Genomic DNA, 26517 nt, shown 5'->3' with positions numbered 1-26517 from the left:
TCAGAATTTAGGTGGCTCCTCATATATAGATTCTTTCTTTTTTAACCTTTCTGTAATCCTGAGATTCCTGACCTATCCCAAACTGGCAATGGCTCGAAATGTTAAACAAACATAAGAAAAATTAACATGGCCAATAAATACCTCAACAGATGCCAGCAACCATATGTCTCCCACAGTCCCTCATGTTAAAAAAAAAAAAAGTAAATGTTTAAACATATATATTTTTTACTGGTTGGAAGAAAGATTGTATTGAGTTGATGCCAAAAAAGCTTGTAGAAATTAATGTAACGTGGCGCGGGGCAGTAGCCGTGGACGAGCTACTCCTCTCTTAGGCTGGAGTCACACTGCCATATTTCAAGTGTGATAATCGCATCGCACTTCACGGACTGGCCAGCACCTCTCCTGACCTGAGCATGACATCATAATGGATTGCTATGCAGCTGTCAAGCTCAGGTCAGGAGAGGTGCCGGCCAGGGCAAGTTTTACGATGCGATTCTCGTACGAGAATTATGGCAGTGTGACTCCAGCCTTAGGGCCCCGTTACACATAACGATGTCCCGATATTGTTGTGTGTAACGGGGCCTTTACTCCCAGGAACAATACATGAAAGGTGAGAGGCCGGGCTACGTATGTGGACTTGTGCTGTGGGGGCGAGATGCTCTTGCAGTCCGCATGCAACCAATGACGCTGGATGGCTAGGACAAGATGTTTGACAGTTCAGTGAGTGAGACCACCAGTCAAAAATAAACTTTTTACTCAACGGGAAATTATGTACTGGAGATAGCGGGCAAACAACTTGATGAGCGTTTCCTTTACAATATGAAGTACTTTTCCACACACAGTTTCAATTCAATGAGGAGGGCCTCTTTACTCACGTATCCTAAGGATATGTGCACACGATCAGGATTGGCTCAGTATTTGCTCAGGATTTGACGCAGGTGAAATCTGCACCAAATCTGCATCTGAGGTCACTGGCAGGTCACCTACATTTTTTATTTGTTTTTTCCACATGCGTTTTTGATGCGTTTTTTCATTGCATGCATTTTTTTTGTCACTTGAAATAAAGCTAATTGAAAGTTGGCTTCTGGGAAGGAAAAAAAGTGATTTCCTGTTTGCAGATGTATTGGGGTATGTTCCCACAGTCAGTAAACGCTGCGAGTTGGATGCTGCGTACATCCGCAATGTCCAAGCTACAGCATCAAGCTGTTACAGCATAGTGGATGGGATTTCAAGAAATCCCATGTCCACTCTGTGTGCACCAATGCCCGCGGCTTACCCGCAGAGACGGACATGTGGTGCCTCTTTCCAAACCGCTGCATGTCAATTTAGGTAGCTGCGTAAATTACCCATTCACTATGATTAGATGCAGTAAAACCGCATTATCTTCCTAGTCACATGCGTATTAAGTGCGGGAACTCAGCTTACTACGCATGTAATTTAAATAATGGCGAATCTTGTGACACAGCCAGAAGTACATGACACAGGAAGTGGAGGAAAGCACAGCGAGAGGTCCCCTCCTTTTTAATAAATAATTTTTTTTTTAAAAAATAGCGTGGCATCCCCCTATATTTGATAACCAGCCAGCGTAAAGCAGACTACTGGGACTGGTACTTCAGGCTGGTAAGGATCCAATATCCATGAACCTTACCAACCTGATAATACCAGGCCGCAGCAGTCTGCTTACCTTGGATGGTTAGCAAAAATAGTGGGATCCCCTCTGAAAAAAAATAGTGTGAGGTCCCCCTATCTTTATTAACCAGCCAAGGAAAAAGCAGACAGTATTCTCAGGTTGGCAAGGCCCATGGATTTTGACCCTCACCAGCCTAGAAATAGCAGCCTGCAGCCACCCCACAATTGGCGCATCCGAAGATGCGCCATTTGTGGCACTTTACCCAACTCTTCCCATTTGCCCTGTAGCGGTGGCAAGTGGGGTGATATTTGTGGGGTATTGTCCAGTGACATCAAGCCCATGGCTTAGTAATGGAGAAGCGTCTATAAGAAACCTATCCATTACTAATCCTATAGTTATATGGTAAATAAAGACACAGCCGGAATAAAGTCCTTTAATTGAAATAATGACACCGACTCCTTTAATTGATCTTAATTAAACCATACTTACTGCATCTCTTATTCCAAAAAGCCCTCATTCTTGTAAAGCTGCTGAAGTGCAGTGTAGCACAACCTCCACCAGGGGGTGCTGGTGAGAGAAGAGGTTGCACACACACAGCGTAGCAACACTGAGCAGCAGCACAGGTGTCGCAGGTAACGAAAGAGTGGTCAGACAAGCCGAGTCAGAAACTGTCTGGAGCAGAAGTACCAAAGGCAGGGTCGGTCTGGCCTGGCGGGGAGCCGGGGAAAAACCCGGTGGAGAGGGGAGAAAATTTGTTTTAAAGAAAAAGTCACGGGCCCTTTAAAAGCGCAAGGGTGCGCGCATGCAGGCTGTCAGCCGGGAATCAGGATGCCCGTACAGTGGAGAGCAAGGGAGCAGGAGAACATCCAGGGTCGCACGCAGCATCACAGGCAGGGCCAGTGTTAGGGGCAGGCAGCTGCCTAGGGCCCCCGCTCCCCAAGGGGCACCCAGCTAGCGGCACATCACAGCCGCTATGGAGCCCCTGTGAGGCAGGGGGCCCGCCTGCTCCCAGCGCCGACTCCCCCGCCGCCGTTCACAGCAATGATGGAGGAGAGAGCGTCAGCTGACGCTCCCTCTCCGATCATTCATCATTCCCCGCTCTGCCTGACACAGCGGGTGCGTGATGACATCACGCTCTCACTGTGTGCCAAGCAGAGCAAGAGACAGGAGCTGGGAGCAACATGGGCACAAGGAGAAGGTGAGGAGTGTTTTTTCTTTTTTTATGTAACAGTGACTGTGGGGACATTCTCGGGGGGAGATGCAGTATGTCATGGGGCTGTGCTGTATAGCATGTGGGGGGGCAGTGCTGTATACTATGGGAGGGAGATGCAGTTTACCATGGGGCTGTGCTGTATAGCATGTGGGGGGGCAGTGCTGTATACTATGGGGGGAGATGCAGTATACCATGGGGCTGTGCTGTATAGCATGTGGGGGGGCAGTGCTGTATACTATGGGGGGAAGATGCAGTATACCATGGGGCAGTGCTGTATAGCATGTGGGGGGGCAGTGCTGTATACTATGGGGGGGAGATGCTGTATACCATGGGGCTGTGCTGTATAGCATGTGGGGGGGCAGTGCTGTATACCATGGGGGAGATGCAGTATACCATGGGGCTGTGCTGTATAGCATGTGAGGGGGCAGTGCTGTATACTATGGGGGGAGATGCAGTATACCATGGGGCTGTGCTGTATAGCATGTGGGGGGCAGTGCTGTATAGCATGTGGTGGGGCAGTGCTGTATACCATGGGGGGCAGTGCTGTATACCATGGGGGGAAGTGCTGTATACCATGGGGGGCAGTGCTGTATACCATGAGGCTGTGCTGTATAGCATGGGGGGCAGTGCTGTATAGCATGGGGGGCAGTGCTGCATACCATGGGGGGCAGTGCTGTATACCATGGGGGCAGTGGTGTATACCATGGGGGGTAGTGCTGTATGCCATGGGAACTGTGCTGTATACCATGGGGCTGTGCTGTATAGCATGTGGGGGCAGTGCTGTATACCATGGGAGGGGGCAGTGCTGTATACCATGGGGCTGTGCTGTATAGCATGTGAGGAGGCAGTGCTGTATACCATGGGGGCGCTGTGCTGGATACCAAAGGGGGGGCAGTGCTGTATAACATGGGGGGGAGTGCTGTATACCATGGGGCTGTGCTACATATCATGTGGGGCTGTGCTGTATACCATAGGCCTGTGCTGTATACCATGTGGGGCTGTGTTATATACCTTGTGACTGTGCTATATACTATGCGGCTGTGTTATATACCATGGGGGGTACATTATACATTATATTCTATGGGGGAGGCTGTGTTATATAATATGGGGGGCTATATTCTATTCTATGGGGAGGTGGGCTGTATTCTATACTATTCGGGGCTACATTATATTCTATGGGGGGCTGTATTATATTTATTCTATGGGGTGATCGCATCATTCTCTGAGGGGGCTACATTATACTATGTGAGGAGGCTACATTGTATTCTATGGGGGGGCTGCATTATATTTTTTTGGGGGGCTAGATTATATTGTATAGGGGCTCTATTATACTTTATGAGGGGGCTACATTATATTCTATTGGGGCTGCATGATACTATATGAGGAAGGCTACATTGCATTCTATGGAGGGGCTACATTATACTATATAAGGGGCTGCCATATATTCTATGGAGGGGCTGCATTATACTATATGAGGGGAGCTGCATTATATTCTATGGGGGGTTACATTATATTCTGTGGGGTGGCTACATTATGCTCTAAGGCGTGGCTGCATTATACTGTAAGAGGGGGGCTGCATTATATTTTATGAGGGGGTTACATTATATTGTATGGCGGGGCTGCATTATACTCTGTGGGGAGGCTGCATTATGCTCTGTGGGGTGGCTGCATTATACTATATGTGGGCTGCATTATACTGTATCAATGACTATGGGGAATACATTATACTATATGAATAACTATGCAGTGCATTATACTATGGGAAGTGAATTGTACTACATGGATGACTGGCGGTTTATTATACTATATGGAGGACTATGGGGAGTGTATTATACTATATGGAGGACTATGGGGTGTAAACTGTAGATGTGCTGCTGATAACATGATACTGTATGGGGACAGATTGATTTATTAGTGATTGTTCTGTCCCCATCATTCTTTCTCAGACAGTGGAAAGAGGCCGGGAAACAAGTGTTGAACGACTTCAATATTGTCGATCACACTCATTTAGTGGCCTTAACTCAGTGTATGTAAATACAATCGAAATGCTTCTGTGTGATGTGCAATATGTTAGCATTTGGGGCCCCATTTTAAACTTTGCCTATGGCCCCACTTTGCCTAAAACCGGCCCTACTCATACACATGACATGATGCAGCATCACAGATCACAATCTCTGCCAGTGCCTCCTATATAAGATACAAACACACACCACACTCTTATATTGCCTAATATGTCATATGAAAACCAAAACACCATGAGCATAACTAGAGGGTGGTGCTGAAGTTAGGTTCCCAAACCATATAGATAATAGGTATAAACTTAGCACTCAACTTAAGTGTAATCAAGGGAGATTTATTGTAGTATGTTTGTGATCGGTTGAAGTGCTAGTGGTTGTTTTCCATTGATCATACATTTATCAATTATCCCATGGATAAGGTGGGATAACAAGTTTAACTTTTATTGAGTTGTGTTAGTGTAAAGAGATGGACTTATTGATCACTTTCCCCCTTGAAGAACAAGTGTGTTATCATAGTGTGAAATGTGAATTGTGCTACACTATAATTGTGTTAATGATGTGTGTTGTTAGACAGTAGGGAAGGTGAGAGTTAATGTTTGGTCACTAGCCAAGTTATCACAGTCAGCTGACAGCAAGAACTGCAGTGCGGTGGATCCTACGTCTGGAGGCACACTTGCCCCTGCTCCACACCATACTAAGCTTACCAGCCCAGTCTGAGGACAGTCTGTCCCTATACTGAGCACACGGAGCTACTCAATAGGTTCACATCCTATTGCAAGAAATCTATTATAAACACATAACTGAAGAAGGTTATCCATTGACCGAAACGTTTTACGAAGGGATCATGAATTTAGGGGCTGTGCGTGGGGGATCATGAAATGAGGGGCTGTGTGCTTGGGTCATGAAATAAGGGGCTGTGAAGGGAGGACAGCAAAGTGTATGAGGAGCTGTGGTGACCATACTGTATATGGGGTTGTGAGAGTCATTATACTGGTGGCTGTGGTGACCATACTGGATAGGGGGCTGTGGTGAATATCATATTGTTTGGGGTGCTACTTGTGGGCCATAATACTGTATGGGGTGCTGTAGGGGCCATCGTAGTATACATGGGTGCTGCTTTGTGCATAATTCTGTTTATTGGGGTCTGTGGTGCACATCATACTATATATGGGGGGCAGTGGTGGTGAACATACTATATATTTGCTGCTTGTTGTAGATATCACACCATATGGGAGGGTGTTGTGACCATCATACTGTGTAGGGGACAGTGTGAGGAGTGGTTACAGTTTGAAGAGGGAAGCATGGTGGGCAATATGATGGCATAGTGGGAAAATGGGGCATAGAATGGATATGAAGAGGGAACAGCGTGGAATGGAGGCACAATATGGAGATAGGTTAGCATGGTGGGGGACAGTGTGGAGATATAGAAAGTGTAATGGAAAATTAGAGAGGGGACACCCATGGTATAGGCCGTGATTCAGAAGGGCAGATGTGGCGGTTATAGCTGATAATGGTAGACAGTGTAGAGGCCATATACGGTAGAAGGCTTATTTAGATAAAAAAAATGAACAGATATTTTTATGCATTTTAATAAAACTGTTATTTTTAAGGGCACTGTCGAGATGTGCTGCAAAAAAATGGAGAAAATGGAGGTCTGTAGAGACCAACTGTGGATGTAAAAAGTAATCATGGTGTCTAGACAAGATGGAAATGAAAAGAAAGAGACAACTCCAGAGAAGAGAAATCTATAAGGTACCTGGATGTAAATGTTTATTTGTGATACTAATTCTCATCAATACTGTGGTTCCTGTATGGTCTGCAGTCTGATGATGGCTGTTAAGAACAACTCCCAGTATCTCCTTACCATTGTTAAGGATATACTAGAAGCTGTAGGTTCATGCGATACAACTGTTTATGTGGCTAAATTGATATTACAATTGATCGTTGTACTAAGACTGGTTCTTGTATTCAAGTACTCTTGATTCTGGTTATGTATTCATGTACTTATGGTGGTTCTGGTGACGTATTCATGTACTGATGGAGTTTCTGGTGACATTCACGTACTGATGGAGGTTCTGGTGAAATATTAATTTACTGATGGTGAGTCTGTTGTAGTCATATACTGATGGTGGATCTACTGATGTATTCATGTACTGTTGGTGAATTTAGTGATGTATTTATGTACTGTTGGTGAATTTAGTGATGTATTTATGTACTGTTGGTGAATTTAGTGATGTATTTATGTACTACACTAATGTTGGTTCTGGTGACATATTCAGGTACTGATGGGGGTTCTGGTGACATATTAATATACTGATGGTGGTTCTGGTGACATAGTCAAGTACTGACAGTTGGTCTGTTGATTGTTGATATATTCATGTACTGATGGTGGATCTAATGATGCATTCATGTACTAATGGTGGTTCTGGTGATGTATTCATGTACTGTTGGTGGTTCTGGTGACATTCATGATGGTGCCTATAGTGATGTATATATTTATTGATGAAGTACTATTGATGGATCTGGTGCTCTATGTACTGATAATGATTTTGGCTTCATATTTATGTACTGATGATGATTCTGGTGATGAATATACCACCAGAATCATCATCACTGCATGGATACAACACCAGAACAACCACCACTATATGAATTTGTCAGCAGAACCGAAATACATCACCAGAACCACCATCCATTTTGTACAAGCTGTAGTTGTCGCATGACGGACACAAAAACCGTCAGACATATCCCTTTATTTATAATGGGGGTCTTTTTATTTTCCATTATGGTATGTGTCAAATGCTGAACACATTAATTGAAACCAAATGGTTCAGATTATAGTCATGTTTTATTATTTTTCATAACTATCCTTGGGTTCTAAATTTAAAAGATAGGATGTTGGGGATGGAAATTGCTATTTTTTCCCCTGTATTGTGTAAATGGTCCCCAAATTTATTATTTTTGTATATAACTTTGAAATTACACTCCCTGTAACTCACATCCCTTAAGTACACCACTTTTATGTTACTTTTGATGATTTTTTCATGAAAAAGGTAACAATTCTAGAAGGGCCGGCATGTGTGGCAGGCAGACTAGGCATCTGCTTAGAGCCCTCACTCCCCCAGGGACCTCCAACCAGAGGCGTGCCGCTAATAGAGGCAGACCATGCCAGCGCTATGGGACTCTTGTATAAGGGGGCCCGGGGCCATTCTCCCCCCCCCCCGCATCTTGCATTCAACTGTATTGGCTGCATTATATTCCTGCGGGGCTGCATTATATTGCTATGGGACTAAATTTTACTCTGTGGGGGCTGCATTATATTCTGTAAGGGCTGCACTCTACTACTGTGGGGCCAGAGAAAACAGAAAGCAAAAAACACAAATATCCTGAACTAAAAGTAAAAAATATACTGCAAATAATGCATAAAGGTAATAATAATAATAAGGGTATTTAGTAAACATAATTTTGATCAAAATAATGTACAAGCCATCCCGCCACGTCACGGCAACCCTTGTGGGACAGTCCCTACTCTAGTATTTAAAACCTTATCACTTGCTAAGTGGCGTGAATGTGAATAAGGGTCGAGCGGCTGAACCACTTGTAACAGCTTAGGCCAGACTGGATGGCTTTCCCAGCTCAGAAAAAGGGCGGTCACACCCCTATATGCACTGAATGCACAATGAAATGAATAAAAAACAAATCTGAACTGAGACAAGTAAGTTAATGTGTATGCACAATGTAAGTGCATTTTAACACATGACCATTAACCAGAGAAAACAGAAAGCAAAAAACACAAATATCCTGAACCAAAAGTAAAAAATATACTGCAAATAATGCATAAAGGTAATAATAATTCACCCTTATTCACATTCACGCCACTTGGCAAGTGATAAGGTTTTAAATACTAGAGTAGGGACTGTCCCACAAGGGTTGCCGTGACGTGGCGGGATGGCTTGTACATTATTTTGATCAAAATTATGTTTACTAAATACCCTTATTATTATTATTACCTTTATGCATTATTTGCAGTATATTTTTTACTTTTAGTTCAGGATATTTGTGTTTTTTGCTTTCTGTTTTCTCTGGTTAATGGTCATGTGTTAAAATGCACTTACATTGTGCATACACATTAACTTACTTGTCTCAGTTCAGATTTGTTTTTTATTTTTTTATTTACTGTGGGGCCAGCAATATACTCCTGTTGGAGCAGCATTATACTCTTGTGGGGCCTGCATTATACTGTTGTGGATGCTGCATTATACTCTGTGAGGGGGCTGCATTATACTCTATGAGGGGGCTGCATTATACTCCTGAAGGGGCTGCATTGTACTATTTATACTATATGGAGGACTATGGTGTGCGTTGGACTATATGGAGCACTATGGGGTGTCTATTATATTATGTAGAGGACTACGTGTGCACTATATTATGTGGAGGACTATGGGGTGCATTATACATTATACTAAATGAGCAAAATGCTGCCTATTCATTGAGGGATTGATTGTTTATGCCTGAACAAAAATCATTGTTCTCGGCAGCACCTCTTGAAAACCATATACATCAGAGCCATGTTAATAATAAGGAGGATCTCTATTAATAATTGGGGAGACACTAATACAATCTTTGTGCTAGTACTACCAATGTTGTAAAATGACCCAGCATTTTGAGCATGACATGCAGTGCCTAAGATTACTTTGCCATGGAATACACAGGGAGATGGGGGTCCTTCAAAAATATTTTAACATTTTTGAATAAGTATGCAACCTCCACACCTTCATTGAGGAGCAACTGACAAATTTCGTTCCAAACCCTGGTACCCCACCATTGCTTTTTGTTTTCTTGAGAAAGATACAAGATCTAAGAGTGACATAGTCGGCAGGTGGGGCATGCGTATTATGTCACTGAATGCAATCTGTGTCTGCAGGCCTGTAATACTAGTCATTTACTAATGGAGCCCTCCTTTCTCCTATCTGTCAGGACTTCATACATTATACAGAACGTGTTTTAGATCCACGTAATAAGCATTTTGTTTTCTACAATATTGATTGTTGTATTTCATCAATATTGCTCCTTGCCAGTTTGCCTAGGCGGCATGAGGCTGGTAATTGTGTAGGCACAGATATGAAAATTAAATAATTACACTCTTTTAGGTGACCGGCTTTGAATACTAAAATTATACTGCAAACACTAGTGCGTCATTTACACCCTTGTGTCCCCACAATAAAATAAAGGTGCTTTTGCAACGATTCACAGTGTAAATGTAACGTCAAAGACTTTGTTGTAAAGACCAAAATAAGAAAAAAAGGACTATTTTGTCATGGAAACTGTAGCGATCACCCCGACTTGGCAGCTGCTTATTGTCTACTACTTAGAGTGGACGTTGACGTTTCTACATGGGCAGCACGGTGGCTCAGTGGTTAACATTGTTGCCCTATATCTTTCATATTAAGGATTCAAGTCTAATCAAGGACAAGATTTGCAAGGAGTTTGTATGTTCTCCTCGAGTTTGTGTGGGTTTCCAATAGATACCACAAATTCCTAGGGTAGCACGGTGGCTCAGTGGTTAGCACTGCATCCTTGCAACACTGGGGTCTTGGGCTCAAATCCCACCAAGGACATCATATGCTGGAGTTTGTAGGTTCTCCCCATGTTTGCGTGGGTTTCCTCCCACATTCCAAGGCATACTGATAGGGAATGAAGGTTGTGAGGGACACTGATGACAATATCTGTAAAGAGCTGGGGAATATGATAGCGCTATAGAAGCAGGTGTAATAAAAACAATTAAATACTTGTTCTGATATGGCAAAATGCCATACTTTTGTGTTTTGATGTGGAAGAGAAAATGGGAGGCATAGATTAGGAAAAAGTGAATAAACTGACTTGCTAGAACATAAAGAGGTGGCCCGACCCCACTGCAGTTTATTATCCTGGAAATGAACACGAGGTTTGGTATAAATCATATTGAAAGCACTTTTTTATAAATTAGTTTCTTGAAACCACTATTGTCCATAAATAAGTAAAATATTGTTAAAAATACAATGAATAATAAATGGACAGTACAAAATAAAGAGTAACATGATTAATTATTAGTCTCTGGGCCGTATCTTGCTATTCACAGAATGTACCATATTCCTCCCACTCCACAAAGACAGTGAAAGTGCAGAGCGAGTATTGTATAAGTGGCCTCTATTGCTTATATTGCCAATAAAGAAATATCGAGGTCATTAGGTATATGTTACACATTTACATTATATCCTTATACTAAGCTCTTAATGATTTAATCACTTATTCATGTAATGGCTCAGATCCTCATTAGCAATTCTCATGTTTTATGAAAGATAATATACTCTCTGTCAATTGTGAATTTGAGATCACCTTGGAGTGAGAATCTGAATAGTGATTTGTAGATTGTGACTCCATATATCAAAGCTTATAAACTAATGCTAATCAGCCAGTCAGACTATCGCAGCCTAACATGTGGCCCTTAGCTCGTTGAGACGGCGCTATGCATTCAGATCACACGGAAAATGATCAAAGGGTTCAGCACTGAAATAAGTAACAAAGTAAAAAGGGAGTACACAAATATACTTGCTTGATCATACCCATTTACCCTCATTGATCATACCTTCTACCCATTTAGTGCTTTTCAATGGGGTGACTCAGTGGTTAGCATTGTTGTTTTGCAGCTCTGGGGTTCTGGGTGCTAGTCCAATCTTGGGCAACATTTGCATTCAGTTTGTATGTTTTCCTCTGTTTTTTTCTTCATGTATGCAACTGTTACATCGATGGCTCTACCCTATGAAAGGCGTTATTAGTTGATATTTTGGCCAAAATTTGCAAGCTCCAACCTGCGTCAAAAGAACCTTTCATCTTCGCAGGATACAGACAGGCCCTATAATATAGTGCTGATGGAGAGCTTGTCCTTGTGGGGTGCACCTACATTGTGCCGGTCATGACGTCTGATTTAGTAGTATGGGCATCACGGATATAAGCCGGCAGAGTGCGCTAGACGTGTCTGTGTGACTGGCACCTTATACAAGCCTTATCCGTGTGCATCTATAATACCAGGCAGCCACCCCCTCATGTATAATAGGTGATCAGTATTGGGCACCTGGGGCCTGTCTGCATCCTGCAATCTATTGGTATTCTAACTCGGTACTGTTAAATATGGCCTATTTTTCTCTGTGTTGTCCCGAACTAATACATTAATCAGCTATCAATAAGTCAGTAATGTGTTCTACACAATCTGAGAGGAATACCAGGAATTGTATGTAATGCTTTGAAGATGATGTCCTATAAAAAAAATATTCATGTGATTAAAATATCAATTTATACAACGTTCCAATATAGTTTAATTATAGAAAGTTCTCCGATGTGCAGTTGGGTAACTTGATGCTTATGTGACCCAAAAACAGAATCTACAACCGGGCCCCCAACTATCACAGGGCTTTAATAGAATTGGTTTTCTCACGTGGAACAAGGGGACCTTTTGAGGCCCCCTAAGCTCCAGGCCCGGGTGCAACTGCATCCACTGTAGGTACTGTTTTGCCAACGTGTAATATCTGTTCTAGTCCCTGGTTCCTGTCAGTCCTTTCTGTACAGCCTTTCCTATATCAGTACATGATCAGTACTTGCATATGAAGGGGGCTGGGTAACTGGTTCCATTCAATAGGTAAACCAGCCCCCTACACTTATACAATGCCAACACAGGAAGCACTGCCCTTTGTCGAGCACAAGCCAGAAGTGGAGCATGTTGGCACCAGAGACTGCAGATTCGGACATCATCTTTGATAAATGAATAATTTATGAATATTTTCTGGACCACCATTTTAAAAATAACCTAGGATTTGGGATATAAATGTTGGGAGTTGAATGTTGGAAGTTAGGCTATGTTCACACACAGTATTTTTGCTTTTTTATACAAATAAGCTGCTTTTTTACAGTACCAGCAAAAGCTATATACACACTCGTTTTTTTCTTTTCCTGACTGATTTTGAGAACTTCAGCGTTTTTTTAAATCTGCAACTCGTCAATTCTTTCGGCATTCTTGCAGCATTTTTTCACTAGTAGAAAGCAATAAGAAAGTGTACAATCCGTACAAAAACTGCAGCATACAGGTTTTGCTGCTTTTTTGTTGACTAATCGAACTTTATTAAACACGTACTGTGCACAAATCACACCTGTAATCCGCACCCAAAAAAACAGCAAAAAAGCAACAAAAAAACAAAGCAAATCTAGCATTTTGAACGCAGCATTTTTACTGCCAAGAGAGCCGATTTTGGCTACAGAAAAAACACTACAAAAATACTGCAGTATGAAATCTACATAAAACACGTGATTAGGATTCTGTATATTGTCTCTGTATCCACCATTTATACCATAAAAACACAATAGCCGGACTGTACTAATAGGTCAGCGGCAATAATATGCCTGGATGCATAGGCAAACAGTCCTAGTCCACGAAGCCAGGAAATCAAGCATGCAAAAACAGGATAGTCTTTCATTTGGGCTGGATGACAGAAAATTCACTACTTATCAACCTACACTTCAGAATGGCCTCTGTGCAGGCAGAAAGGTGGAGTATTATTCTCAGTCATCAAGCCAAAATAAATACTGGCAAACATTTTTTTCACGTTCTATAACATATACATTATATGCTCAGATAGAGGTTGATATATTCTGTTAAAGGGAATCTGTCAGTGGGATCATTCCACCTAAGGCTGGTTTCACACTTGCTTTTTTTTGCAGCGCGTTTTTCCCGCAAAAAAACGCATTGAAAAAACGCATACAAAAGCATACAACTGCTGCGTTTTTTTCAAGCATTTTTATGAGCATGCATGAAAAAAAGCAGCGTTTTTATGCGTTTGTATGCGTTTTTAGTGCGTTTTTACCGCGTTTGCGTTTTTTCCAAACATTAGGTGGCCCCTCACACTAACCCAAACCATGACTTTACTAACCCTAACCCTGACCCTAACCCTAACCCTAACCCTGACCCTAACCCTTAACCAAACCATACTTAACCCTAACCCAAACCGTAAAACCCTAACTAACCCTAACCCTGACCCTAAACCTAACCCTAACCCTAACCCTGACCCTAACCCTAACCCTGACCCTAACCCTTAACCAAACCATACTTAACCCTAACCCAAACCCTAAACCCTAACTAACCCTAACCCTGACCCTAACCCTGACCCTAACCCTTAACCAAACCATACTTAACCCAAACCCTAAACCCTAACTAACCCTAACCCTAACCCTGACCCTAACCCTAACCCTAACCCTGACCCTAACCCTTAACCAAACCATACTTAACCCTAACCCAAACCCTAAACCCTAACTAACCCTGACCCTAAACCTAACCCTAACCCTAACCCTGACCCTAACCCTAACCCTGACCCTAACCCTTAACCAAACCATACTTAACCCAAACCCTAAACCCTAACTAACCCTAACCCTGACCCTAAACCTAACCCTAACCCTGACCCTGACCCTAACCCTAACCCTAAACCCCCTTAACTAACCCTAACTCTAACCCAAACCCCTAAATTCCATGGTTAACAAAAAAAACGCATGTGCAAAAAAACGCATACATAAGCATGCCAATGCGCACATATGCGCACCCATAGACTATAATGGGTGTCTTGCTGTAAAAAAACGCATTGCGCGCATGCGTTTTTTTGAGGCAAGTCGGACGCACCAAAAAATGCAACAGGATGCATTTTGTGCGCCCGAGCGCATACCGCAAAAAAACGCATGCGCGGTAAAACGCGTACAAACGCATGTGTATGCGCACATAAGCGCATCCCATGCAAAGTATAGGAAAAAAAAACGCATGCGCTATTTAGCGCTAAAATACCGCGAAAAAAAACGCAAGTCTGAAACCAGCCTAAGCAGTGTATATGGGCATGTAGGTCATAGTAAGCTGAATAAAATGATACCTGGATGTATGTGACCCAATATTTTATTACAGAGAAATCATCATTTTTCTTATTATGTAAATGAGCTGTTAAGATCTTCGGGCTGGACACTGCTCTCCAAAGCTTATTTTAAATAAAAGGGGGCGTTACCTGTGTGATGTGTTATGGTTACCAGTGTGATGTGTAATGCCCACTGACTGCTCTCCTGATCTCACTGCAGAGCTGTGTGTGATTATACCTGACTCATCTGCAGGTTCCTCTCAGCTTCCATGTCACAGGCAGACAGGGCTGTAATACAGCAGTGCTGTGTTTTAAAGAGACAAAGTTCAGTTCTCCTGTACTGTGTTAGTTACTTGTCTCACACTGATAACTCCTCGTTTTTCTTAAAAGCAAGCTCTGGAGGCAGATTTTCAATTAGATCAGTGTCCGGGCCATAGATCTTAATTGCTCATTTACATTTAAGAAAAATGTGGACTTCTCTGAAATAAGATATCAGATTGCGGATACCGAGGTATGACTTTTTCAGCTTCCTATAATCTTGGTGCCCATATAGATAGCCTAGATTCTCTTTAAGTTTCTGGTCTATGATGTCTTTGAATTCTTAATGATTAATTATGTGAACCTTTATCACTTCACTGGTGTTAATCCATTACAGTTTTGCTATATTCTTCACCTGTAGGTTGTGACAGTGAACATTGGGGGCCACACTGCAGTAACCGCTGCCAGTGTCAGAACGAGGCGCTGTGTAATCCTATAACTGGAGCCTGCGTGTGCTCTGAAGGGTATAGAGGATGGCGCTGTGAAGACTGGTGCGATCCTGGGAGCTATGGCAAGGCCTGCCAGCTGAGGTGCCAGTGCCAAAATGGAGCAACATGTGACCACAGAACTGGCGAATGCCACTGTGCTCCTGGATACACTGGAGCTTTGTGAGTATATGTACCACCTGCCTGGTAGTTACCTTTAAGACTTGTCTCTATTTCTTTGTGTAGTAAGTTCATGATGCCGCCAGCTTAGGACATGACTATAACCTAAAGATGGCAAATTGCCCCTTAATAGGGTATATCCAGTGTCATTTATAGATATTTATTTGTATCCCCATACTAGTTGTGAAGAATTGTGCCCGCCTGGAAGTCACGGGGCATTATGCGAGGAACGATGCCCTTGCCAGAATGGCGGAGTATGTCACCATGTGACTGGAGAGTGTTCCTGCCCAGCAGGGTGGACGGTAAGAAGTCTAATTCCCAGCTCTGAAGCATTGCATAGCATTTGAAGTACCTGACTGACACAATCCCTCTCTCACGGTCTAGGGGTCCGTCTGTGCTCAGCCATGTCCTTCAGGAAGATATGGAGTGAACTGCAGCCATGAATGCCAATGTCATAATGGAGGACAGTGTGACCCAGTGACTGGAAGGTGTCAGTGTGCCGCAGGATACACAGGAGAGAGGTAAAACCAGCAAGCTACTGCAGCCACCTTGTGGTTGTGTGTCTGCATTTAGAAGCTGAACAAGTGTATTGGTTCCAGATAGTGAAGCTGACATAAAGGCTGCAATCATACGCTGCAGTTTAAAACCGCAGCAGCCCTGTACCGCTGGGGTCGTTCCACTGATTTCCTGCTCAGTCATATTGTTTTGCAAGAAAACAGCAGTTTCAGCTGCACAACCGCAGACACTACAATCGGCTGCTCAGTCCTGCACGTGAAACAGCTGTTTCCCAGCAAGATGAAGGATATGTTCACACTGTGGGCAAAAATAGCCTTTTCAAGCAAAAGTCGCTTCAAAAAACTTTTCTTTTCTCTGTAGTTTTGTAATCCTGAAATCATCTTTTTTTCCTGAGTGCTTTTTCAATCTTTTTATTCCGGTAGCATTTTTTTGAGCATCTTTTTCAGTGCTTCATATGAGTCTTTTTACCGTCATTTTTGGCAAAAAAATGTTAAATCCGTAAAGTAATGAAGAAAACCCAAGCGATTTTACCAGCAAAAAAAAAAACTCAAAAGGACGCCCGTTTACCTGTCGTCTTTTAGACATTCTGTAGACTTCAAGTAATTTTCTAATATTCGGTAAGCGTCCTATTGAGGATACAGTATGAGATGAGAACCAGTAGGTATGAATGACTGTTACTTTAAGAACAGTACATTATTTTTACAACTATTAAACAGCAACCACAACACGGATTTCATCAACCATGGTATCATTTTATTCAGTATAACAGTGCCAACCTGACACTGTCTGTAGGTTACTGATCACAATCCTGCTGACAGGTTCTCTTTAACGCTATCTTCATCTACAGTGTTTCGTCTGAGCAAATAATAGCAATAACTGTATAAATAATTATTATTGTACTCTCAAATAATAGCACAATGCAAAGAGTGTTTCCAAAAATCATAGCGCTATGCCGAAGGTGCCCCACATACTGTTACCCTGCAATAATGGCACATGCAATGCCGCATAGGGAAATTCGTGCCACATACTCAGCTACCGACAGATAGATCTCATTCAGACGTCTGTTTTTCCTATATGTGTTTTAACGCATGGTTCATATGTTCATGTATTTTTTGCGGACTGCGTGTATACAAAAAAAAAATCATGTCCAAGTCTTGGATCAAAATCTATGAGTCCATGAAAGTCACGGGCAGTACAGGGATGATATCCGTGTGCGATCCCCTTGCTGTCCGTTTGAAACGTAATGGGCAGCAGAAGCTTTGTAATTTGAATTTTTTTGCATATAAAAAAAATCACTGATGGTAAAATATTACACACTGATACAACACTGATGGAACTTGGATCCATTATATAGGAAAATTGTCTGATTTTTTTCACATATGGGAAAAAAACAAGTCAGAATAAAGTGGCAGCCTTAAAACATATAGGTCAATATAGCCCAAGAGAATAGTACCATGTAGTGATAGTGATGACGGATGTGCTCCTTAAATTACCCCATAGTAAATAGCCTCATATGACAACTAGTATAAAAGTGTAACAGTAGAGTTGAGCGAAACGGGTCAGTCAAATTCATAAGTTGCCGACTTTCCCTGAAGTCGGGTTTCATGAAACGAAACCCGACCATAGTGTGAGGTCGGCCACGAGGTCGGCGACCAGAGCGCCAAAGTCGCGTTTCAAATGATGCTTCCAGCGCCCTTTTTCAGCCAATGATGGAGGACGCACACTGTGGGCAACGCGATGACATGGGCATCGGTCACCACCATCTTTGAGAAGGGCATGCAAGTGATTGGCTTGCTTTGTGTGGCTTCACAGGGGCTATAAAAGGGCGTGCACGCCGACCGCCATCTTACTACTGCTGATATTAGCATTAGGGAGAGGTTGCAGCTGCTGATTCTGAATAAAGGAGAGCGTTAGGCAGGGAAGAAGAACAAAAAAACTGCTTCTGCTGGTAGCGATTTCACTGTACAACACAACAGTTTGTATGCAGTGACGGGGGGCTATATTTTTGTGCTTCAGCTCTGTTGGTTATTAGGCTGCCTTTTAAGGCTCCCTTATAGCTGCATTGCTGTTTGCACACTGCTGTGCAAACTGCTTTTTTAAAAGCAAAAATACTTTTCTTCCTCTTTTCTGCACAGTTACCAAGCGTTCATTTTTCCACAGTTTTGTGTGCAGCAGTCCTGCTTATTAGGCTGCCTGCTGCCATACTTGGACTGAGAGCATCATTGTAAGCCTCCTAAAATCTCTAGGGAGCTTCCAATTCTCCCCAATACTATATACACCTTGTACCTGGTCATACATCTGCCTATTTCAGCCTGTTAAATTGAGGTGTAATCTATAGTGGGCCTGAGATAATAGTTCAGCCTCCTAAAATCTCTAGGGAGATTCAAATTCTCCCCAATACTATATACACTTTGTACCTAGTCATACACCTGCCTATTTCAGCCTGTTAAATTGAGGTGTAATCTATAGTGGGCCTGAGATAATAGTTGTCATGGTTTGAGCAGGGTTCTTGCCCTGCACTCACAGGGTTAAGTGTTCGTGGCCTCTTTCTGGATCTGGGAGGGGTATTTATACTCACTCTTTACCAGGGTTCTCTGTCAGCTATGCTGTTGTTCTGGTGTGTCTTACCTCTGGTGTGCGTGTATACTGCATTGCTTATTTGCTTCCCGTGTATGACCCAGTCTGTCCCCTCACTCTGTACTCTGTCTCTCGCTTTGGTACTATTGCCTTTTCTGGTTCTGACCTCCTGGCTTGGTTATCGTTACTCCGTTACAGTTTGTCCCTATTGTACCGTCTATTGCCCGTTCTGGTTTTCTGATCTATTGCTACGTCCTGACTATCCATTCTGTCTATCCCTTTGGTACTGTATTGCTATCTTGTGCTTTGACCCCGGCTTCATCTGGTTTCTGTCTCTGTCTATGCCCCTTTGTAACATTGTCCTGTAGTTACCTTTCTAGGAGTTTCCCTGCAGCTCCTAGCTCTGTGGAGCTTAGGCCACGCCCCCAGCAGTCACGTGCTTCAGGTCCTGATACTCTGAAGCATGCATCCTCACCGCTGCTGCCCTGCTCCACAGGTATCTTTGAGCACTGTTTTTGTACTCAGGACACACGCATTGGCTCAGTGAGCAAGTGCAGTGCGGGGTTCCTGACAATAGTTCAGCCTCCTAAAATCTCTAGGGAGTTTCCAACTCTCCCCAATACTATATACACCTTGTACCTGGTCATACACCTGCCTATTTCAGCCTGTTAAATTGAGGTGTAATCTATAGTGGGCCTGAGATAATAGTTCAGCCTCCTAAAATCTCTAGGGAGCTTCCAATTCTCCCCAATACTATGTACACCTTGTACCTGGTCATACACCTGCCTATTTCAACCTGTTAAATTGAGGTGTAATCTATAGTGGGCCTGAGATAATAGTTAAGCCTCCTAAAATCTCTAGGGAGCTTCCAATTCTCCCCAATACTATATACACCTTGTACCTGGTCATACACCTGCCTATTTCAGTCTGTTAAATTGAGGTGTAATCTATAGTGGGCCTGAGATAATAGTTCAGCCTCCTAAAATCTCTAGGGAGCTTCCAATTCCCCCCAATACTATATACACCTTGTACCGGGTCATACACCTGCCTATTTCAGCCTGTTAAATTGAGGTGTAATCTATAGTGGGCCTGAGATAATAGTTCAGCCTCCTAAAATCTCTAGGGAGCTTCCAATTCTCCCCAATACTATATATATACCTTGTACCTTGTTTTACAGTACCATATAGCTGGTGGTATTTTGTGTACATTTTTCCAAAAATGAGGAAGTATGGTGGAAGAGGCCATGGAAGTGGGCGGGGGATGCCAGCTGGTACTGATGGTGGTGGTGGTGGTGCATCTGCTGGTAGTGGCAAAAGCACAATAGCACCAAAAGCAGGCGGTGTTGAGCCAGCATCATCGTCTGGCTCCACAAGGCCTCGAAGGCTCCCTTTTCTGGGAGTAGGTAAACCGCTTTTAAAGCCGGAGCTTCAGGAACAAGTTTTGGCTTACATTGCTGACACAGCCTCCAGTTCTATCACCTCCTCTTCTGAAGTTTCAAAAAATAAAAGCACTAAGTCGTCAGTGGAGGCTCCTGGTCAGGAACAACACCTTTCCTTGTGTCCTTCACCCCTACCAAAAGTGAAGCATGCGGCAGGCCACACTACAGATTACTCCATGGAGCTCTTTTCACATACCATGCCTGGGTTATCAAGTCAAATCATGAATTCCCCAGTCCAAGATGAATCTGACATGGAGGGCACTGATGCACAGCCACTGCTAGATTTTTCTGCTGGTAGATTCACTCAGAGCACTACATTGTCCTCGCAGTGTACTGAGCCAGAATCTGACCCTGATGAAACTCAGGTGCCCCTTCCCGCATAATATGCCACCTTACACGGTGACACAGAGGAAGGTGCACATGAAATTGAAGAGGAGGTGATGGATGACCCAGTTGTTGACCCAGATTGGCATCCATTGGGGGAAGAGGGTGCCGCTGCCAATAGCTGAGAAGAGGAGGAGGATCCGCAGCAGGCATCGACATCGCAACAGCTGTTATCTGGCAGGCCCGTAGCAGTCCAAAAACGGTTTACAAAAACCAAAAGAGTTGCAGGACAGCTTGTAAGGCCTCAAAATGTCTTCCATAGTAGGAAGAGTGCAGTGTGGCACTTTTTTGAACAAAATCCTAATAATCAGGCAAAGGTTATCTGTAAGAAGTGCGCAAAGACCTTTAGCCGAGGGAAAAATCTGAGAAATTTGAATACCAGTTGCATGCTTAGACATTTAACCACCATGCACTTGCAAGCGTGGACGGACTACCAAACCTCACGTATCACATGTGCACCTGCTCCGAATGAAGGTAGTCAGCAACGCTACATCGCTTCCTCCACTGTAAGCCAACCGGTTAGCACACCACCAGCAGCAAATGTTGAGGTGTCGTCGCAAGGCCAAAGCAGTCAGGGAATCACAATGTTATTGCTACAAAAGACTGAATCTAGGCCATCAGCAAGACCTCCAACACCATCACCATCATCAACCCTCTCTAAGTCCGCCATGTCCACCGCTAGTTCCACCATATGCAGCTCTCAAGTCCAGCTCACCCTACCAGAGACCCTGAGTAGGACAAGAAAGTACTCATCCTCTCATCCACGTACACTGTGTTTGAACACCCACATTGCCAAACTAATCTCGTTAGAAATGATGCCCTACCGGTTGGTTTAAAGCGAAACTTTCCGCGAGCTCATGGCCCACGCAGTACCACGCTATGACCTACCCAGTCGGCACTTCTTTTCTCGAAAAGCCATCCCAGCCCTCCACCTGCATGTGAAAGACCGCATTGTCCATGCACTCAAGCAATCAGTGAGTGGAAAGGTGCACCTCACAACAGATGCATGGTCCAGTAGGCATGGCCAGGGTCGTTACCTGTCCATCACTGCACACTGGGTTAATGTGGTGGATGCAGGGTCCACAGGGGACAGCGACGGTGGGACAGTGCTGCCTAGCCCAAGGTATAGGAAGCAGTTAGCTGTAGGCATTCGACCCTCCTCCTCCTCCTCCAGAAGTGAAAGCTCATCCACAGAGCGCAATCGCACGAGCACTCCATCCGCAGCTGCCAGGTTGCACACGAGGTGTCCCACTATCGAACAGCTAGTGGTAAGCGTCAGCAGACTGTGTTGAAGATGATGTGTTTGGGAGACAACAGACACACCGCAGAGGTACTGGTCGACTACTTGCAGTGACAAACTGAGTCATAGCTGGGCAGTCTACATCTTGAGGCAGGCAAGGTAGTTAGTGATAGCGGCCGGAATTTTGTGGCAGCCATAGCCCTTTCAAAACTCAGACACATACCTTGCCTGGCTCACACCTTGAACCTGGTGGTGCAGTGCTTCCTCAATAATTATCCGGAGTTAACAGTCCTGCTCCATAAGGTGTGAAGACTGTGCTCACACATCCGCCGGTCGCCCGTACACTCCAGTTGTATGCAGAAGCTGCAGCGATTGCTCCACCTTCCCAAGCACCGCCTAATTATCGACTTTGCAACAAGGTGGAACTCCACCCTGCACATGGTTCAGAGGCTGTGCGAACAGAGGCAGGCTGTAATGCATTTGTGGGAGGATACATGGGTAGGCAGTTTGAGGGCAGACATGGAGTTGTCTGCTGTGCAGTGGTCAAAGCTGAAAGACCTCTGTAAAGTCCTTCAGTGTTTTGAGGAATGCACACGGCTGGTAAGCGCAGATGACGCCATCATAAGAATGAGCATCCCACTTTTGCGTCTGCTCATGCAAACTTGAATGCACATTAAGGAGCAGGCGTCTGCAGCCGAGGAGGAAGAGGAGGAGGGAAGCCTTGATGATAGTCAGCCATTGTCTGCTCAGGGAACTCTCCTGGACGAGGTGGAAGAGGAAGAGGAAGAGGAGGAGGAGGATGATGGGGATGATTATTTAGGGGAGGAGGATGCTTCTCAGGGGACAAGAGAAAATGTTGGCATGGCAAGGTCAGGTACAGGGTTTGTGTGTGACTGGAGGGATGTTGGTTTGCCAGAAAGGGCTCCTCCACCCAGCACTCGCAGTGCATCATTGACACCTGGAACATTGGCCCACATGTGTGATTACGCCTTGCATATCCTAAAAAGGGACCCCCGCATTGCCAAAATGATGAACGATGACGACTACTGGTTGGCCAGCATCCTGGATCCACGCTATAAAGGCAAATTCCAAAACATCATGCCACAGGAGAACCTAGAGCTAATATTGGCTAACAAACAAGCAACTCTGGTAAACCGTTTGTTTGAGGCATTCCCAGCACACAGCGGCGGTGATGGTTCTCCCCCGAGCCGTAGGGGGCAACATGGAAGAGGTGTTCGTGGTGCACACAGCCGAAGTGGCGTTGGACACAGGGGTTTCATGACCATGTTGTGGACTGATTTTTCAAGTACCGCTCACACGACTGGTAACTCTGCATCGATTGAAAGTGACAGGAGACAGCAGTTGTCAACTATGGTTACAAACTACTTCTCCTCCCATATCGATGTTCTCCCTCACAGGTCATTCCCCTTTGACTATTGGGCCTGTAAGCTGGACACCTGGCCTGAATTGGCACAATATGCCTTACAGGAGCTCGCTTGCCCTGCTGCTAGTGTGCTATCCGAAAGAGTCTTCAGTGCTGCTGGATCAATCCTGACAGAAAAAAGAACCTGTCTGTCACCCCAAAATGTTGATGATCTAACCTTCATTAAAATGAACCATGCATGGGTTTCAAAGGATTTTGTCCCACCTTCCCCTGCTGACACGTAGGTTGCCAGAAAAATGGCCTGCTTTTGTCCTCCTCTTCCTCGGACTTCTCCAATTCCTTTATTTGCAGCTGCTGAATGTCGAACATCAACATATGCCATTTTTTCAACCTCCCTAACTGGGCTGCCTCCCCACCCAGGGCCGGGGTCACCACCTGGCGCACGCACCCGTGCGAGTGCCGTTGCCCTGGACAGGTGGGTGGGCCCACTCTTGGGCGACGGCACTCGCACAGGGTCCCTCATAGTACAATCAAGTGTCTCTGACGGCGGGGGTGCACACCCGCCATCAGACACACCGGCGTACTATGAGGGGCCCTGTGCCAGTACCGCCGCCCACGAGTGGGCCCCCCTGCTTGCTCAGGGCCCCAGCACTTGCAATACTTACCTCTCCCTGCTCCACCGCTGTGTAGTCTGGGCTGTTAAATCCTTCACTAGGACTGCCAATACAAATTTGGTGAACTGATAGATGATGGTTAACACGTAGCTATGCCCTGTGCTGTGCTGCTGGGCTCTATCTTCAGATGATCAATGGCTTCCATTTGTTTTGGACGTCGACTCACAATGAGATGCAGTGGTGGTTTATCTTCAGCTTTCACGGTTTTCCTGCTCACAGACGTGTGACATTCCTGCCCACATTTTTAAATGTGTCCCCTCATGCCAATCCAATAGAATCGCCTACGGCCTGTGGCTTCTGTCTTTTTCACTCCAAAGTTACCTGACAGATCATGATAGTCAGTGAGGACAATGTCTACATCTCTCCCTGTGATCACAATTTGATGGAGATGAGTAACGGTGACGGGATCCATGGTAATGCGATACAGCAAACCTTTCTTCACAAAGAACTGTTTTCGCTGTCTCCACAGACAAAGTAATTGAGGGTCAACATCGCCTCTGAGAATTCTCCTGGGAGTTTTTCCCGTGATTAGTAATTCCAAAATTTCTGCAATCACTCAACTTTCCGTCTGTACTTGTATCCATCTCGTTTCCTCTTGCGGAGAGTCTGGACTGTCTTACTGAGACTGAAATATATATGAAGATTGAAAAATACCACAACAGTGTATACTGGTGTACGCTTCGAATACATTACCCTTTTTCTACTTTTTAGATTCTTGTCTAATCCATACTGAGGCTGTGAGTGTCTTTGTCGGACTCTGGAAATATACACGGAGATTTTTAATGTTTAAACTATGCTATATATACCTGGTATCCGGTGATACTGTACCCTTTCTCAACTTTCTACAATCTTGTCGAATCCATACTGGGCCTGAGACCGTCTGAGTCTGCCTCCTGATATATAGACATAGATTTTTAATGTGTAAACTATGCTACATATATACCTGTTATCCGGTGATACTGTACCCTTTCTCAACTTTCTACAATCTTGTCGAATCCATACTGGGCCTGAGACCGTCTGAGTCTGCCTCCTGATATATAGACATAGATTTTTAATGTGTAAACTATGCTACATACAGTATATACCTGTTATCCGGTGATACTGTACCCTTTCTCAACTTTCTACAATCTTGTCGAATCCATACTGGGCCTGAGACCGTCTGAGTCTGCCTCCTGATATATAGACATAGATTTTTAATGTTTAAACTATGCTATATATACCTGGTATCCGGTGATACTGTACCCTTTCTCAACTTTCTACAATCTTGTCGAATCCATCCTGGGCCTGAGACCGTCTGAGTCTGCCTCCTGATTAGAGATGAGCGGTGTTCGAGTCGACCTGTTTGCCAAGTTCAAATTCAAGCTGTTTTGGGCGGTGTTTGAGCCGTTCGTCGAACTCGAACACTTTGCTTAAAATTCGGCTGTTCGAGGTTCCGTTCGATAACGGTTCGTTTACCAAAAGCGTAACTTTATTTTCACATTAATAATGGTTTTCAATGTTAATAGACAGTTTAATGGCATACTAGCGGTGTCTGGTAGCCAGAGGTGTAGTACACCTGTCAAGGAGCTACACCGTGTGTGTTTCTAATAATTTTTTACCACATTTTGTCAAGAAAATCCTTTGAGGCCTTGTAGCACTGTCTGCTACTCAGCAGAGGAGCCCACTCGTGAACCTAGCAATGCCACCTGTTTATGAAAGAACCAGTTTTTGACTGCATTTAGCCCAGTTAATATTTTGGGCCTAGTAACTGTGTCTGCTACTCAGCAGAGGAGCCCACCCGTGAACCAAGCTGTGCCGCCTGTTTATGAAAGAACCAGTTTTTGACTACATTTAGCCCAGTTAATACTTTGGGCCTAGTAACTGTGTCTGCTATTCAGCAGAGGAGCCCACACGTGAACCAAGCTGTGCCGCCTGTTTATGTAAGAACCATTTTTTAACTCCATTTAGCCCAGTGAATACTTTGGGCCTAGTACCTGTGTCTACTGCTCAGCAGAGGAGCCCACTCGTGAACCTAGCTTTGCCGCCTGTTTATGTAAGCACTGTCTGCTACTCAGCAGAGTTGCCCACCCGTGAACCAAGCTATGCCACCTGTTTATGTAAGAACTGCGTGCTACTCAGCAGAGGAGCCCAGCTGTTAAGCAAGCTACAGCACCTGTGGTTTGGACACTTAATTTTTTCACATTCTTTCTAGAATGCCGGTTAGGCCTAATTCCGGAATTCCGGTTGACCTGCACTTACTGGGAAATCCTCGTTCGTGGGGAAGAATTGGAATCCCAGATCCCCATCACTAACGGGGTTCAGCAGGTTATCCGCACCTGTAAGCGACACACGCTGGTCCTTTCAGTGTAGCGCGCATGCAGCCCCGGACATGTAAGGGCATGACAGACCTGTTATTGCTTGATCTCACATGCTAGAGCCTCGCGTGTCCCTCTAGTAAGCTGGACGCGGACCGCGGGGGCATGCCGGAGTCTCGTTCGTTAACGGAATTAAGCTGACAAATTGCTAGCACAACTAAAAACGGCCATGCACCACCACCCACAGAATCGAAAAAGTTTGCAATCTGTCCATCCTTTCCATGGCTGTCATGGTTGAGGTTGCCCGTG

General features: G+C 44.3%; 1 protein-coding gene across 8 annotated transcripts in view; it reads left to right on the top strand.

The window, feature by feature from the left end:
* MEGF11 (multiple EGF like domains 11) overlaps window positions 1-26517 on the top strand; it is an 815865-nt gene that overhangs the window by 477197 nt on the left and 312151 nt on the right. For 7 of the 8 annotated variants that reach the window (XM_073568888.1, XM_073568889.1, XM_073568884.1 and 4 more), the window contains 3 exons: window positions 15434-15704; window positions 15883-16003; window positions 16086-16222. In XM_073568888.1, coding sequence (XP_073424989.1) covers window positions 15434-15704; window positions 15883-16003; window positions 16086-16222 — 529 coding nt within the window. The remainder of the gene's footprint in view (window positions 1-15433; window positions 15705-15882; window positions 16004-16085; window positions 16223-26517) is intronic. The other variant, XM_073568885.1, reaches the window with a different exon arrangement.

Source organism: Dendrobates tinctorius, unplaced genomic scaffold (assembly GCF_039654945.1).
Source record: "Dendrobates tinctorius isolate UK_male_01 unplaced genomic scaffold, ASM3965494v1 ptg000022l, whole genome shotgun sequence".
NCBI classification, from domain to species: Eukaryota; Metazoa; Chordata; class Amphibia; order Anura; family Dendrobatidae; genus Dendrobates; species Dendrobates tinctorius.
The sequence above is the reverse complement of the archived record's forward strand: the minus strand, read 5'-3'. Positions and strand labels throughout refer to the sequence as shown.